We start from the raw sequence: 15,701 nt of genomic DNA, 5'->3' as shown, positions 1-15,701 counted from the left end.
TAAATTAATTTCTGCATAAAAGTAACTAAGAATAGACTTTCTAGTGTTAATCTGAACACACATTAATATCGAAACTGCTTAACTAATCGTTTTTCCAGATATACTTGTCTATAGATATTTTCAACATTTAAGTAACCTTAGTTTAACGATAGCTTTAAAAAACAAAAAAAAAAAAGGTGAGATTTTTTAAGTTAAAACGAATCTCGTGTACACGGGAAATAAAATGTGAAATAGCAAATGAAAGAAACATCTTTTGTTGTATCTACAATTAATCTCTTTCCGGTTATTATTAATATTATTTATCATATTAATGTCTGTCCTCCAATAATTTATTTGAAGCATTGCATGCATCTCTATAACTTCACTTTGTTACCGAAGGATTCAGAAGTACTGAATCAGTGCTACTAGTATATCTAGTATACTTATTTTTCTTTTATACTACTGGGTATTGACGTAAAATTTAATACGTTACTAAATTGCACACAAATACGTATTTACAATAAAATTGAACCATAAACGCTTGCGAATAAATACATTGAACACAGTTCACGAAAGGGTAGTAAAGTTAGGATATACATTGCAAATATTACTTTATAAATCGCAGTTTCCTTTCGTATTAATTACTTAGTGAAAGTAAAAAATGGTTTACCTCTAATTCTTTAGTTCGTCCGCCATCGGCGGGGAACATACGTTTAACTGTAGAAGTATCATGTTATCGAAGCCTTTCGTAACGACCTCGTACCTTTCAAACGATGGCTTCTTAATGTTCAAATATGCGTTAAATGTATATTCAAACCATGCTAAATTCACGATTTATTATAGTCCTTTATAACTATGTCTCGTCAAACGATGAGACTATCTTGACATTTGCTTTCTGACCCTTGAAAATTTCAACGCCTTGCCTTGTCACGGAAGTACCGGTCACGTCGAGATATTCGAGACTGGGAGCATTTAAAGCTAAATGTTCGAGGCTCGAATTCGTAACATATGGATAATTTCTGAAACGATTAAAATATTTAGCGTTAATCGTGTGTCGAGGACTTGCGCTACGTTCGATCGTACCTGACAACCAATGTTTTCAAACGCGGTGTGTTAAATACTCGTCTGTCTACTTCAAGGAACAGAGATCCTTCTAACGAAGTATTGATTATTCTGCGGTCGCATGTTTCGCTTCCAAGGGCGCAAATTGTTCTGTCTGTTATTTTGTGACGTTCGAACGAAGAAGTTTCCCAACGAAGTCCAATCTCTAGCCAGAACTAAAAGACAAAAGGAATGTATCGTTACGATACGATTTTGATATTGCATATTGCCGGTACGCTCACCACTGAAAGCTGACCATCTTCGTGCACGGGTGGATTTATCAACGATTCTCTGGTCAGAGATTGCGGCTCCTGATTTGCTGATTCCCCATTTTGCCAGTGCGAAGGACATTCTAGATAGAGGTGTGTCAATGTTTTGATACAAATAAAACATCCAACTTCACTGTCACCGAGCGCCGTATCTCGCAAATCGAGAATCTGAAACATTTAAACGAAAATTCGTTTAATATTTCTATACAGTCGTTGTTAAGTAAAAATTATAGCAATAGAAATGTACGAAATTACCTCCAATGTTTTGAATCCAAATCTTGTCGCTAAACTCGTGTAAGCGACGCATTCACCCAAACGACGACACGAATTTAATCTCAACTCTTTTAATTTTGGCATTTTACTGATAACCAGCAGCGAATGTGGACTAAACCACGAACAATCGCTTAAAATCAAGCACTGAAAAATTTGCCGATGTTAAAAACTATATAATTAAATATAAACAATAAGCAGCACATAAAAAATAATCAGTCATAAATTGAAATTTCTTACTGTTAGATTAGGCATGTGGAAATTCATTTTGAAAAAATATGACTTGTCGCTACGCAAATAACCCATTTTACAGCCCTCCAACGATAGTTTTTCGGTAGTACAAGGAAAATCTGATATTTGAATCTGCGAGTACAAAAAGTACAATTTATTAATCTCAATATAGCTTCGATATATCTTTGTTTATATAAACATAATTAAATGATTAAACTTGCCTTATCTCCGTCGATATAATATTTTTCGATAATTAACTCTTTAAGCTGAGTACATACATTTTTAATTGAATTGAACAAGTAAGGACTAAGTCCTGGTTCTACTTCAGAATGCAAACAGCCACGAATAGCAAGACTTGTTGTCATTGGTTGAAGGAATTTTATATACTTCTTTAAGTCGTTCGATGATATAGGCGACCCACGGAAATCTACTTTTCTCCATACAGTTTTATCCTGTGCTACTTGACCTAATCGTTGGCAACACCTAATAACATATATATTACATTTTCATTTATCAACGTTCATCTATAGAAGAAAAGTTAGGTCTCTGTTTCATTTCAAACTTACAAGCTTACTACCATAAGATCTTGAGGACTCAAATATTTGAATATATTTAGCAAAACATCGTCCGAAAAATCTAATAGATGCGGATGCAATATTATATCATTTATTTCCGCATTTTCTCCAAGTTTTATGCGTTTCATATCATCCTCACTGCTCGAAGGCTTCGGGGACAATGATCTGCTGCGTTTCATTTTCATTTTTGTCTTTTATACCTGTACAAAATAATTCGTTTCTCATCAAACCAAACATAATATTCCGAAGCATGACATTTCGATAAACAGAAACAATTTCATTCGTATTGTAATTTACTACGAAACGTACGGAAAAAATGGTAATTTTGTATCACTATCAACTTTCAAAAGACAACAACGAATTAATATTCGTCGAAGTTTAAGCACCGATTTGATAATATCACGACGAACAAAACGTACATTATAAAGGTTTACTTCGGCATTTTAGTCGAGTAGCGTAATAAAGATTTTCTCCTGACAGATCACGAAATTTATCATACTGTTGACAAAAATCAACAAGTAACAACATAACCTTACGACGACATTTTGTCACTGTATCTTTGGCGCTTACCTGGCTAATTTTTTAATATCACAACCATGTATTGTTATATTCGATGAACTATTCTCTTAAAATTTAATTTTTTCAACATAAAACGTGATTTCCACTAGTGCTCGAGGGACGCTCGCGTCAAAATTTACAACGCAAAGAGCGCGAGTGGAGCGTCCCCTCTATTGTGTACGATAGCATCAATGTTGTAATCAGTTATAATTATTTCTATTGAACGTGAGTATCGTCTGACCATTACATCCTTCGTGTACTAACAAGAATCACGCTTGATACAGCTACAAATTTATATATAATTCTTCGTGAGAACGTACATAAACTGACGACACTACTTTTCTAATCGAACTTAAATCTCTGAATACTAAAGCTTTCAGTCTTGTGCTGCTGGAGTCAATGAATGCAATACGAGTAACCGTACCAATCGCTTGGCTCGATCGCGAGACTTGTATGTTTGTACGCTCGATACGGTCCGTCTTGCTTGGTGGTTGAGGGATATCTAGCATGGTTTTAATAGAACTTCTTGAAGGTAGCGCTGATTGGCTGAGAGTATTGGCGCTAGTTAATAGATATGATCAGTAATACGAAATAAAATTAAAGAATTATTATTTGAAATAATGGAATACTTAGCAAATAAATCGTTTGAAAATAATTTTCATAGTCTTATTTGATAAACTATTTTCAAACAATTTACTTCAGAAATTCAGAAATTCATTATCGAAAATAATAATTTATAAATATTTGCTTGAAATTTCATGCGTATGTTTAAAACGTTATAACTTTTGAACGGATTGGAGGATTTTAATGTTTCAAAATGCAAACAACGCGTATTTTGGTGAAGAATATGTAGACATTCTAGAAATATTCGAAAAGTTGTTCGTTAACGTCGTAAAATGACAAATTGCTCAGAAAAATTGTCAATTTCCAAACGATCATAACTTTTACAATAGTAAAACTTATCTCATTGAAATTTTTTCTAGAAGTCGAGCTGATGAATACCTAGAATAAAAGTATTAGACAACATTTCATTTTGATTTAGATTAAAAATCAAATTTATATTGTTTTAAATTCGCAGCCATTAGCTCGGTGTTACCCATAATGAAGAAGTTGTTCTTGAAAGGTAACACCGATTACCAGGTCTCACCACGAGGAGGTTGCTGCGAGTGGAGACCCAAAGTGAGATCGATGGAACAAAGTTCGATCGACCTTCCTTTTTACACACTAGATTACGCAAAAAAAAAGATGCCAAGTAATTACTGTTCTAAAACAAAGGAGGAAGCTAAATTGTGGGAGACGCGACACGACGAAACGCGACACAATACTGCACAGTGCAGTAGGAGCATGAGGTGCGACACGTACCGAATAGCGGGTCAAAAGGGGCAGCTCGTTACCTCTTAGCAAGTCCAATTGAAGGGGAGGAGAATCGACGCACCAGACACGGGTTCCCCATTTCTCCAACGCGTCCTGCTGGGAGCCCGTAGGACCCAACCCGGGACGTCTTACACAGGAGAGAGATCCTGAGTCGGGGCTACCGCAGACAGGAACAGGTCCCCTCTACGGCCGATGACTCTTTCCCTAGAATTGTCTCACCAGAGGACGGCAACCGACCCTTCGAACCATCTAAACGGCCGATCACTTGCTTTCTACATTAAAGCAGCGGTGACCGGAGAAACGAGACTGGAAAAGAAGCTATTAATGAATTCATTACTTGGCAATCTACGCAGTAAATAAAATAATATACAATGTAAATTGAAAATTAACGTCGTAGGTGGAATTAATGAGATTAAGGAATTGAAATAAACATAGGAATGAATAAGAAAGGAAAAAGAAATATTCGACGTTAATTTTTACACTCGCGCCGCGCCTTAAATTTAATGCCCTTACGTGCAGATGAATCCGAAGTCCTCTATCTAAAAATTGACCTGAATAAAAACTAAAATAAAAATTAGTAGTTATACACAAATTAGAATTAATTATGTGAACAAATATAGGGGCAAATATAAATATAGGGGTAAATACAAATATACAACCATGAGCAGGATAATTAAAAAAATAACAACCCCACGATGAAAGACAATGAGGAACAAAATGATTTGAAAAATCACAACCCAACGAAGTAAAGAATGAAGAAGAAAATAATTCGAAAAATAACAACCCATCGATGTCGAAAATAAAGAACAGAATAATTGGAAAAATTTCTACCCAACGATGTAATATATGTAGATAAAAGCTGAAAAAAAAACAATTGAATGAATTATTGGAGAGAGGAACACAACAACGAAATATTACATCCCTATATATAAATAGAAAACACAATAATGGTATTAATTATATGAATATAAATATATGTATGTATATACCAATCGGCGACACCAATCGGCGACACCAGTCAGCATCGCAGAATCAGAGAATCTGAAACAGAAAGAAAAACGCGTGACAGTACCCCCGGCGGTTCCAGGAGTACTGAAAAGAGTTACCCAGCTGTGTCCACTTTTATGCAGTCAAGCCAAAGTATCAACGAGCCAATCAGCAGCCAGTCCGCTGGGGGCGACACTCCGATAGGGCGACACTTGCTTCACCTAAGTTGATAAAAGACCCCCCTGTGGCCCTCGCGCGGGAGTTATCTCCCAACCACCAAGCAAGACGGACCGTATCGAGATGAAGAATTTAATTGAAGATTTACATTCGATCAAAATCGAAGATGGCGGCCAAGAAGATGTTTCACGAGCAGCGGCCAAGGGACAAAACCGGTCTTTTTAAAGACCAAGAAAATCTCATTTGTGGGAACAACTTATGCAATGAACTGAACAACTTTTATATTTAACAACTCAGAGACTTTTTACATCTCTGTTTTGGAACAACTTTTATATTTAACAACTCAGAGACACTTTACATCTCTGTTTTGTAACAACTTTTATATTTAACAATTCAGAGACACTTTACATCACTGTTTTGTAACAACTTTTATATTTAACAATTCAGAGACACTTTACATCACTGTTTTGTAACAACTTTTATATTTAACAACTCAGAGACACTTTACATCTCTGTTATGGAACAAGTTATGCAATGAAACTGAACATGGTATATTTGCCTATACATATAGGAAGGAAATTCGTCGTTAGTATTGTCGCCCGTCAATGCACTTAATTATACAAGATCAGTATACTATCTAATTTTATTTTTTATTATACCGGTTTGTAATATCGTAAAGATCAATGCAAAAACATTATGCACAGCTCTTGTATTTCTTTGAGTTATCCAAGTAGTCAAAGTATAATATTTAACAAACTTTTGATTCAAATAAAATAACGAATAACACAAAATTTGAGTACCTGTTACATGCAACCTATGTATAAATGCATAATAACTAATATTGATATACGCATAACGAACTTAGTTTGTGATATGAAACATTAAGAAAAGTGTAAATTAATAAATAGGTTTCAAAATGGGTATTCCAGGTTTAATAACTTTCATAAACAATCGTTCAGATCGTTATTTGGAATATTTCGAGCCACGTCATATGTATTTAGTTATTTAGCTGTCAAATATATAATTCGTACAAGTGCAATTGTGTTTTTGGCGGTGATTACGATAAATACGCTCAACGAGTGTCGGATTTTTTTGACGATTTGATAAAGTGCAATGCAGTACCATTAGTTTTGATCGATGGCGGTTGCGAGGATAAGAAACTGCAAACAGTTATATCTAGAACTAGAGAAAAGGTTCGTACAGCATCATCTTATTCTCCGATCTGTCAACAGAAAATGAAATTTTTTCCTTTACATATTTAGGAAGTTTTCAAAGATGTTACGAGAAAGAAGAATATTCGTCATGTGCAATGCTTATTCGAAGCTGATAATGCTATAGCTACTGTAGCAAGGATATTGAATTGTCCTGTATCGAGTTATGATTCAGATTTTTATGTGTTTGGGACATTGCACATACCATTTGATACATTGGACAATTACACGGTGAAAAGTTCAACTGGAAATGGTTACACGAAACGTTGTAAAATTTATAAAGTTGAACACTTATTAAATTCTTATAGAGGTTTTAGTCAATCTACACTGCCATTAGCTGCAATATTACTAGGCAATGATTATGTAAAACGTGGTACATTTAGAAACTTCATTCGTTATTTAAAGTTTCGACGAATAACAAGAAAAAGGTAAAGTAATCGACAGTATTGTATAGAAGCAACTTTACAATGGTTGAGCGGATTTTACATCTTGAACAAAGCAGTCATTGGAATACTATGTAGATCACCTAAAACCGTAAGACAAAAAATGGCTATACAAATGCATCTACAGAAATACTTGCTTACTTCCATTGGGGGTTTCACAGGAATATGCAGCTCGTGCCACAACACATTCCATAAACAGAATTTTTAAATTCTGACCTTGTGGCCCTCGCGCGGGAGTTATCTCCCAACCACCAAGCAAGACGGACCGTATCGAGATGAAGAATTTAATTGAAGATTTCCATTCAATCAAAATCGAAGATGGCCAAAGATGATGGTTCACGAGCAGCGGCCAAAGGACAAACCGGTCTTTTTAAAGACCAAGAAAATCTCATTTGTGGGAACCACTAAACTGAACAACTTTTATATTTAACAACTCAGAGACTTTTTACATCTCTGTTTTGGAACAACTTTTCTATTTAACAAATCAGAGACTTTTTACATCTCTGTTTTGGAACAACTTATGTAATAAAACTGAACATGGTATATTTGCCTATATAGGCGAAAAATGTACAAATACAAATTGAATTTATTGAATTGATATTAAGTAAACATTCTTTGCTATAAGATCAAAAAATTATTATTTGAAATAGTAGAACAATTAGAAAATAAATCGTTTGAAAATAATTTCGAAAGTCTTACTTGATAAACTATATTCAAACGATTTAATTTCAAAGTATTGTTTTATGTCAAACATGATCAGGGGGTCTTGAAACGTGTATTTACGTGTCAATTTTTCATTCATTATGAGCTTTGCTTATATATTTGTGTCTATATAACTTGAATTTAAATTCAAATGGTAATGACAAATCAATGACGCATGTTTGTACATTATTTTTTAATCCTGGACTCGTTAATGGTACTTCTCTAAGATTAGATAAGGACAGTAATGGGAAAGAAAATTTAGTGTCAGTGCCTTCTGGTTCGTAACATTTAAGCTTTTTATTGCAGTCTCTCATCATGTATTTCATAAAACCTCTCCTTCTATTCATTCCTGATTGCAGAAATGCATATATAACTCTAATAATTTTTAAACTTATTACATTGCTCAATGGATAGGAATAATCCTCTATTTGTACAGGACAAATGTATAAACGTCGAACCAACAAATCCATAAAATATGCAGGATAATTGCCCATAAGAAATTCATCTACAAACAAATTAGGTACATTAGCTAGTGCATTAGTGGTAGCAGATTCTGACCCCTTTAAGCATGTCTAATATTTCAACTTCGTTTTCTTCCTCTTCTTCTTCTTCTTCGGATGATTCAAAGTCTCCATTTTTATCAGTTTCTTCCATGTACATTAGACTATTAACATCTGCATCAAATTTAAAAATTCTGTTTATGGAATGTGTTGTGGCACGAGCTGCATATTCCTGTGAAACCCCCAATGGAAGTAAGCAAGTATTTCTGTAGATGCATTTGTATAGCCATTTTTTGTCTTACGGTTTTAGGTGATCTACATAGTATTCCAATGACTGCTTTGTTCAAGATGTAAAATCCGCTCAACCATTGTAAAGTTGCTTCTATACAATACTGTCGATTACTTTACCTTTTTCTTGTTATTCGTCGAAACTTTAAATAACGAATGAAGTTTCTAAATGTACCACGTTTTACATAATCATTGCCTAGTAATATTGCAGCTAATGGCAGTGTAGATTGACTAAAACCTCTATAAGAATTTAATAAGTGTTCAACTTTATAAATTTTACAACGTTTCGTGTAACCATTTCCAGTTGAACTTTTCACCGTGTAATTGTCCAATGTATCAAATGGTATGTGCAATGTCCCAAACACATAAAAATCTGAATCATAACTCGATACAGGACAATTCAATATCCTTGCTACAGTAGCTATAGCATTATCAGCTTCGAATAAGCATTGCACATGACGAATATTCTTCTTTCTCGTAACATCTTTGAAAACTTCCTAAATATGTAAAGGAAAAAATTTCATTTTCTGTTGACAGATCGGAGAATAAGATGATGCTGTACGAACCTTTTCTCTAGTTCTAGATATAACTGTTTGCAGTTTCTTATCCTCGCAACCGCCATCGATCAAAACTAATGGTACTGCATTGCACTTTATCAAATCGTCAAAAAAATCCGACACTCGTTGAGCGTATTTATCGTAATCACCGCCAAAAACACAATTGCACTTGTACGAATTATATATTTGACAGCTAAATAACTAAATACATATGACGTGGCTCGAAATATTCCAAATAACGATCTGAACGATTGTTTATGAAAGTTATTAAACCTGGAATACCCATTTTGAAACCTATTTATTAATTTACACTTTTCTTAATGTTTCATATCACAAACTAAGTTCGTTATGCGTATATCAATATTAGTTATTATGCATTTATACATAGGTTGCATGTAACAGGTACTCAAATTTTGTGTTATTCGTTATTTTATTTGAATCAAAAGTTTGTTAAATATTATACTTTGACTACTTGGATAACTCAAAGAAATACAAGAGCTGTGCATAATGTTTTTGCATTGATCTTTACGATATTACAAACCGGTATAATAAAAAATAAAATTAGATAGTATACTGATCTTGTATAATTAAGTGCATTGACGGGCGACAATACTAACGACGAATTTCCTTCCTATATGTATAGGCAAATATACCATGTTCAGTTTCATTGCATAACTTGTTCCATAACAGAGATGTAAAGTGTCTCTGAGTTGTTAAATATAAAAGTTGTTACAAAACAGTGATGTAAAGTGTCTCTGAATTGTTAAATATAAAAGTTGTTACAAAACAGAGATGTAAAGTGTCTCTGAGTTGTTAAATATAAAAGTTGTTCCAAAACAGAGATGTAAAAAGTCTCTGAGTTGTTAAATATAAAAGTTGTTCAGTTCATTGCATAAGTTGTTCCCACAAATGAGATTTTCTTGGTCTTTAAAAAGACCGGTTTTGTCCCTTGGCCGCTGCTCGTGAAACATCTTCTTGGCCGCCATCTTCGATTTTGATCGAATGTAAATCTTCAATTAAATTCTTCATCTCGATACGGTCCGTCTTGCTTGGTGGTTGGGAGATAACTCCCGCGCGAGGGCCACAGGGGGGTCTTTTATCAACTTAGGTGAAGCAAGTGTCGCCCTATCGGAGTGTCGCCCCCAGCGGACTGGCTGCTGATTGGCTCGTTGATACTTTGGCTTGACTGCATAAAAGTGGACACAGCTGGGTAACTCTTTTCAGTACTCCTGGAACCGCCGGGGGTACTGTCACGCGTTTTTCTTTCTGTTTCAGATTCTCTGATTCTGCGATGCTGACTGGTGTCGCCGATTGGTGTCGCCGATTGGTATATACATACATATATTTATATTCATATAATTAATACCATTATTGTGTTTTCTATTTATATATAGGGATGTAATATTTCGTTGTTGTGTTCCTCTCTCCAATAATTCATTCAATTGTTTTTTTTTCAGCTTTTATCTACATATATTACATCGTTGGGTAGAAATTTTTCCAATTATTCTGTTCTTTATTTTCGACATCGATGGGTTGTTATTTTTCGAATTATTTTCTTCTTCATTCTTTACTTCGTTGGGTTGTGATTTTTCAAATCATTTTGTTCCTCATTGTCTTTCATCGTGGGGTTGTTATTTTTTTAATTATCCTGCTCTTGGTTGTATATTTGTATTTGTCCCTATATTTATATTTGTCCCTATATTTGTTCACATAATTAATTCTAATTTGTGTATAACTACTAATTTTTATTTTAGTTTTTATTCAGGTCAATTTTTAGATAGAGGACTTCGGATTCATCTGCACGTAAGGGCATTAAATTTAAGGCGCGGCGCGAGTGTAAAAATTAACGTCGAATATTTCTTTTTCCTTTCTTATTCATTCCTATGTTTATTTCAATTCCTTAATCTCATTAATTCCACCTACGACGTTAATTTTCAATTTACATTGTATATTATTTTATTTACTGCGTAGATTGCCAAGTAATGAATTCATTAATAGCTTCTTTTCCAGTCTCGTTTCTCCGGTCACCGCTGCTTTAATGTAGAAAGCAAGTGATCGGCCGTTTAGATGGTTCGAAGGGTCGGTTGCCGTCCTCTGGTGAGACAATTCTAGGGAAAGAGTCATCGGCCGTAGAGGGGACCTGTTCCTGTCTGCGGTAGCCCCGACTCAGGATCTCTCTCCTGTGTAAGACGTCCCGGGTTGGGTCCTACGGGCTCCCAGCAGGACGCGTTGGAGAAATGGGGAACCCGTGTCTGGTGCGTCGATTCTCCTCCCCTTCAATTGGACTTGCTAAGAGGTAACGAGCTGCCCCTTTTGACCCGCTATTCGGTACGTGTCGCACCTCATGCTCCTACTGCACTGTGCAGTATTGTGTCGCGTTTCGTCGTGTCGCGTCTCCCACAATTTAGCTTCCTCCTTTGTTTTAGAACAGTAATTACTTGGCATCTTTTTTTTTGCGTAATCTAGTGTGTAAAAAGGAAGGTCGATCGAACTTTGTTCCATCGATCTCACTTTGGGTCTCCACTCGCAGCAACCTCCTCGTGGTGAGACCTGGTAATCGGTGTTACCTTTCAAGAACAACTTCTTCATTATGGGTAACACCGAGCTAATGGCTGCGAATTTAAAACAATATAAATTTGATTTTTAATCTAAATCAAAATGAAATGTTGTCTAATACTTTTATTCTAGGTATTCATCAGCTCGACTTCTAGAAAAAATTTCAATGAGATAAGTTTTACTATTGTAAAAGTTATGATCGTTTGGAAATTGACAATTTTTCTGAGCAATTTGTCATTTTACGACGTTAACGAACAACTTTTCGAATATTTCTAGAATGTCTACATATTCTTCACCAAAATACGCGTTGTTTGCATTTTGAAACATTAAAATCCTCCAATCCGTTCAAAAGTTATAACGTTTTAAACATACGCATGAAATTTCAAGCAAATATTTATAAATTATTATTTTCGATAATGAATTTCTGAATTTCTGAAGTAAATTGTTTGAAAATAGTTTATCAAATAAGACTATGAAAATTATTTTCAAACGATTTATTTGCTAAGTATTCCATTATTTCAAATAATAATTCTTTAATTTTATTTCGTATTACTGATCATATCTATTAACTAGCGCCAATACTCTCATCCAATCAGCGCTAGCTTTTGTTCGAAGCACTCTAGTGATCCGATCGAAAAGCGTTCGTCAGAAGGGGTAGGTAAGTTGTTCCATCTATTGTTTCCGAGTCGCCGTGATGAATGTAGCCATGGACAAAAACAGCAAAAAGGCAATGGCGGCTATTCCTTAGACAGTCACCGAATTTATTATGAAAAATTTCGGAAAAATGTGATCTACGTGTCGTGTTCAACGAAAAGAAATTCGAGGTATGTGTCGGTCGTTTTTGAGGAGTTTGTGATTTTACTTATTACTGCACTTAGTACATACATTCCGATGGATGTCACATGCAACCACATGTGGATTTAGAATTAACAAATACTTTCGTCGGAAAAACACAAGTAACTATAGAATACGGTTCTAATTCCTTTCACATGTATTTTATGCATTTTGTATTGAACGACACGTTGAATTGAACGGATCAGAACAGACAGGTTGCTTCAATATTTCTCGTTACTTTTACTTCTTTTGTGTTCGACCTTCTTCGAATCGAGAAATGATATATTCTGTAAATAATTAATTACAGTTTATTTATAATTTATGTTTGTAATATCAGTACTTTAATTTTGTTCGTTATACATTCATTTATATACACGTATTTTAAGATAATAGTATGGTTGTGAATAAATGTTTTCAGACGTACATATAGTAGAAAATTTATGTTAGTATTGATAAAAAGTAATTCCAATCTTTTATACAATGAACTTTATATCTACAAATGTATATTACATACATGTGAAATAGGTTAAATATCAATTGTGTAGTTATCTATACATATTACTTTATATTTTCTATAATTTTTCGAATTTATATTGTTTTATTATCGTGGTCGTGTTGCAAAATATTCCTTTTCGTTTCTTTGTTGAACAAAGTTTACGAAGAATTTTATACGATTGTTTTATTACCTATTTTACTAAATTCTCTTTAATTTATTGCTTTGTTATTGTTATATTATTGCGCAAAATAAATTATTTTTATTTACAATTGTGTTTGGTTGTTTGATTTAAAAATTTATTCCCTGTTCTTGTGTATCGTCGTCGCGTTATTAAACGCTTGTTTATAATCGATTATACGTTGTATTGTCGTTAGAGAACGTTAAATTGATCCCCGTAGGTGTCGGGTGAAGGTGGTGGGGCGATATTGCTTGCAGGAACAGAGATGGCACACAGTATGTGCGCACAATGGCCAACGAACAAATGGAGCGACTACTAAGCTCGATGAGTAATGAACGGTGGTTAATAGTGGAGCAAATAGAGAAGATTGTCGGCAGGCAGGAAGGAGTAAACAATCGAGTGTGCCTAAGTAATGAACGAGACTCGGCATCATCTCCACTCGGTCTCGGACTTATATGCAGCCGACGAGATAGAGGTGCTTCTCTTAGAAGAGATTCGTGACCTGGAACTACCACCTTCTGCGTATTCTAGACCCGAAGACATTCAGGATTTCGAAATCGGTACGAGGGACAAGTTCAGTCCTTTTGTTAAACAAACTATGAACGTGTACATTGTTTGATATTGTATTAATAGCAGGCAGTAGGACAGGGGGGCAAATTAGCTCCCAACCTTTGGAGCTGGATTCACCAGGGGTCCATTCATGGGATTCTCATGCTAATTATCATGGTCATTACGGCCATGGCTCTTCCTTTAAACCCTTGGCTTGGCCGCGAGCAAGCCACTTGGTTCTTTATTGCGATATACAGGGACATCTTAAAACAGCTATTGGAGTCGTTAGACTCTTGTTACTTGTAAGTAATGCTGTATCTTTACGATTCAACCTATCAACGATCTTTGGAACAATAATGAAGTAAATTTTCTTTCACAGATATCGTCCGCAGCCTGTTTGGCAACATTATGCAGCTCCGGCACTGCCAAGGTCAGCTTATTTATGTTGCCTTTAGTCGGGCGGCTGCGTTTCATGATCTTTGTAGCCGTTTTCTGTTTTTTGGTCACCGCGTTGCTCCTCTTCCTTGATATTTCGCACGTTGTCTATATCTTTCCTCTGAATTGGGCTAAATTGGTAAGTAGTCGACGATACGCATATTTTATCAATACTGGGGATAGTATTTGGTTCCGGAACCAAAGTTTTTTAGTTCCGGGACTAATATACAATTGTTTAACATGTACTATTAGCAATCTTGTATCTTAACTGATATACCTGATAGAATCCACCTCTTATAGAATGCTTGGGTATTCACTGGTATAGGCATATCTTATGCCTTGAGTAGTGCGTTGTTAGCATGGTCTATATGGGAATACCACAGCGGAGGCTGGGTGCCAAAACGTACACGTTCTCAGTTGTCCGCTGCCGCAGCACTCGGTCTGTCGTGTGCTGCTTTAGCATTCCTACTTTCATGGATACACGGTCGCAGCGGCTCTAGTTGTAGGAGTCCAGACAGTCGTAGTCACACGCCGACGCAACTTTACAAACCTGTTGATAATTCTTCCTCTTCCGGGGTAAGTGGTTTCTACTATCCACGACCGCCTACGAACGGATTTAAATCGTCGCTGACAATCATGTTATTACAGGTCACCCTCAAAGAGCGTAGCCCGAAGAGGCCCACTTCGTGGGTCGTGAAAAATCAACAGACAAAGAAACAGAACGCGGACAGTGATACGAACACAAACAACGGTCATCATGGTAACGATAATCATACAAAGTATAAACAAGGTGTTAATAGAAAGGATCATTGGGCTTCTGCGAGGCAGCATTTTTTACCTTCCGAGGAGACCGAGGATGCTCAAAGAGACGACATGGACATCGAGAGGAGGAGAAGAAGACGAAGAAGGGACGGTGATAACAGTTCAACGGGCGACGAGAATTTAATAAGCACCAAAACTGATAGTGGTCACGTCACGGACGATAATAAAACTAGACGGGTACCGCGAAAACTGCCACTGCAATCGGTGGATCAGTCGCGGCCTTGGCTCGGTACAGAGAACAGGGGCATGCAAGTTCGAAACAAAAGTTCTCAAATGCCAGTGAACAGTAACGCACAGGGCTATTGTGGCGTGAACGAATCCAGTTCGATGCAAGTGACTCAAAATGGTTTTCATTGGGAGATGGAGTGCACGTCCAGCAACAGTATCGAGAAGGCGGAGATGTCTATGGCACGCACTGCCATGTGGTCTGGCCAATGGCAACCGCCCCCCGACGACGTTCAACCTTGTTCTAGCAAAACCATTGATCCTTACAGCTTTGCCTGACTGAATTCGAGAATACTCATGGACTCACTGCAGTGGACAACCTTTGGGAACAGTCATATATATATATATACATATATATATATATATATAATATAGAAGCTTCCC

The 15,701-nt window shown here is 35.8% G+C and overlaps 2 protein-coding genes, 1 long non-coding RNA gene and 1 pseudogene across 7 annotated transcripts; 2 read left to right on the top strand and 2 right to left on the bottom strand.

The window, feature by feature from the left end:
* Window positions 1–17: 17 nt before the first annotated feature.
* Window positions 18–3,401, bottom strand: LOC122395149. Of its 2 annotated transcripts, none has more exons than XM_043392519.1 (8): window positions 2,996–3,401; window positions 2,417–2,625; window positions 2,072–2,333; window positions 1,860–1,982; window positions 1,605–1,766; window positions 1,323–1,517; window positions 1,063–1,256; window positions 18–998 (listed from the first exon to the last, which is right to left on the bottom strand). In XM_043392519.1, the coding sequence occupies exons 2-8, from the start codon at window positions 2,608–2,610 to the stop codon at window positions 833–835; spliced, it is 1,296 nt and encodes a 431-aa protein (XP_043248454.1). In that variant the 5' UTR covers window positions 2,611–2,625; window positions 2,996–3,401; the 3' UTR covers window positions 18–832. The 2 variants fall into 2 exon arrangements, with proteins under 2 accessions (XP_043248454.1, XP_043248455.1); XM_043392520.1 differs by lacking the exon at window positions 2,996–3,401 and adding an exon at window positions 2,845–2,967.
* Window positions 3,402–6,560: 3,159 nt separating this feature from the next.
* LOC122395244 lies at window positions 6,561–7,381 on the top strand. Its single transcript, XR_006258964.1, has 3 exons — window positions 6,561–6,714; window positions 6,784–7,266; window positions 7,337–7,381. It is a non-coding gene; the product is annotated as an uncharacterized LOC122395244 (long non-coding RNA).
* A 394-nt stretch (window positions 7,382–7,775) lies between these two features.
* Window positions 7,776–9,508, bottom strand: LOC122395304 (annotated as a pseudogene).
* Window positions 9,509–12,489: 2,981 nt separating this feature from the next.
* Window positions 12,490–15,612, top strand: LOC122395076. 4 transcript variants are annotated; one of them, XM_043392389.1, is made up of 6 exons: window positions 12,490–12,602; window positions 13,507–13,846; window positions 13,920–14,137; window positions 14,215–14,409; window positions 14,571–14,846; window positions 14,919–15,612. In XM_043392389.1, exons 2-6 carry the CDS (start codon window positions 13,699–13,701, stop codon window positions 15,594–15,596), a joined length of 1,515 nt encoding a protein of 504 aa, XP_043248324.1. In that variant the 5' UTR covers window positions 12,490–12,602; window positions 13,507–13,698; the 3' UTR covers window positions 15,597–15,612. The 4 variants fall into 4 exon arrangements, with proteins under 4 accessions (XP_043248324.1, XP_043248323.1, XP_043248321.1 ...); XM_043392388.1 differs by having other exon boundaries at window positions 13,923–14,137; window positions 14,571–15,612; XM_043392386.1 differs by having other exon boundaries at window positions 14,571–15,612.
* The last annotated feature ends 89 nt before the right edge of the window (window positions 15,613–15,701 follow it).

The sequence above is a fragment of the Colletes gigas genome, unplaced genomic scaffold, assembly GCF_013123115.1.
Source record: "Colletes gigas isolate AHSC1104 unplaced genomic scaffold, ASM1312311v1 Colletes_gigas_Sc00005, whole genome shotgun sequence".
Lineage (NCBI taxonomy): Eukaryota > Metazoa > Arthropoda > Insecta > Hymenoptera > Colletidae > Colletes > Colletes gigas.
This window is presented reverse-complemented; position numbering and strand designations above follow the sequence as displayed.

Bases quoted from the DNA above. Each gene is read 5' to 3' on its own strand.
- LOC122395149 (XM_043392519.1), bottom strand. From the start codon at position 2,610: ATGAAAATGAAACGCAGCAGATCATTGTCCCCGAAGCCTTCGAGCAGT. The intron at 2,334-2,416 runs GTAAGTTTGAAA...ATATGTTATTAG, and splicing joins GATCTTATGGTAGTAAGCTT to GTGTTGCCAACGATTAGGTC. The intron at 1,767-1,859 runs GTAAGAAATTTC...CAAATTTTTCAG, and splicing joins TCCACATGCCTAATCTAACA to TGCTTGATTTTAAGCGATTG.
- LOC122395076 (XM_043392386.1), top strand. From the start codon at position 13,699: ATGAACGAGACTCGGCATCATCTCCACTCGGTCTCGGACTTATATGCA. The intron at 13,847-13,919 runs GTACGAGGGACA...TTGTATTAATAG, and splicing joins CATTCAGGATTTCGAAATCG to CAGGCAGTAGGACAGGGGGG. The intron at 14,410-14,570 runs GTAAGTAGTCGA...CACCTCTTATAG, and splicing joins CTCTGAATTGGGCTAAATTG to AATGCTTGGGTATTCACTGG.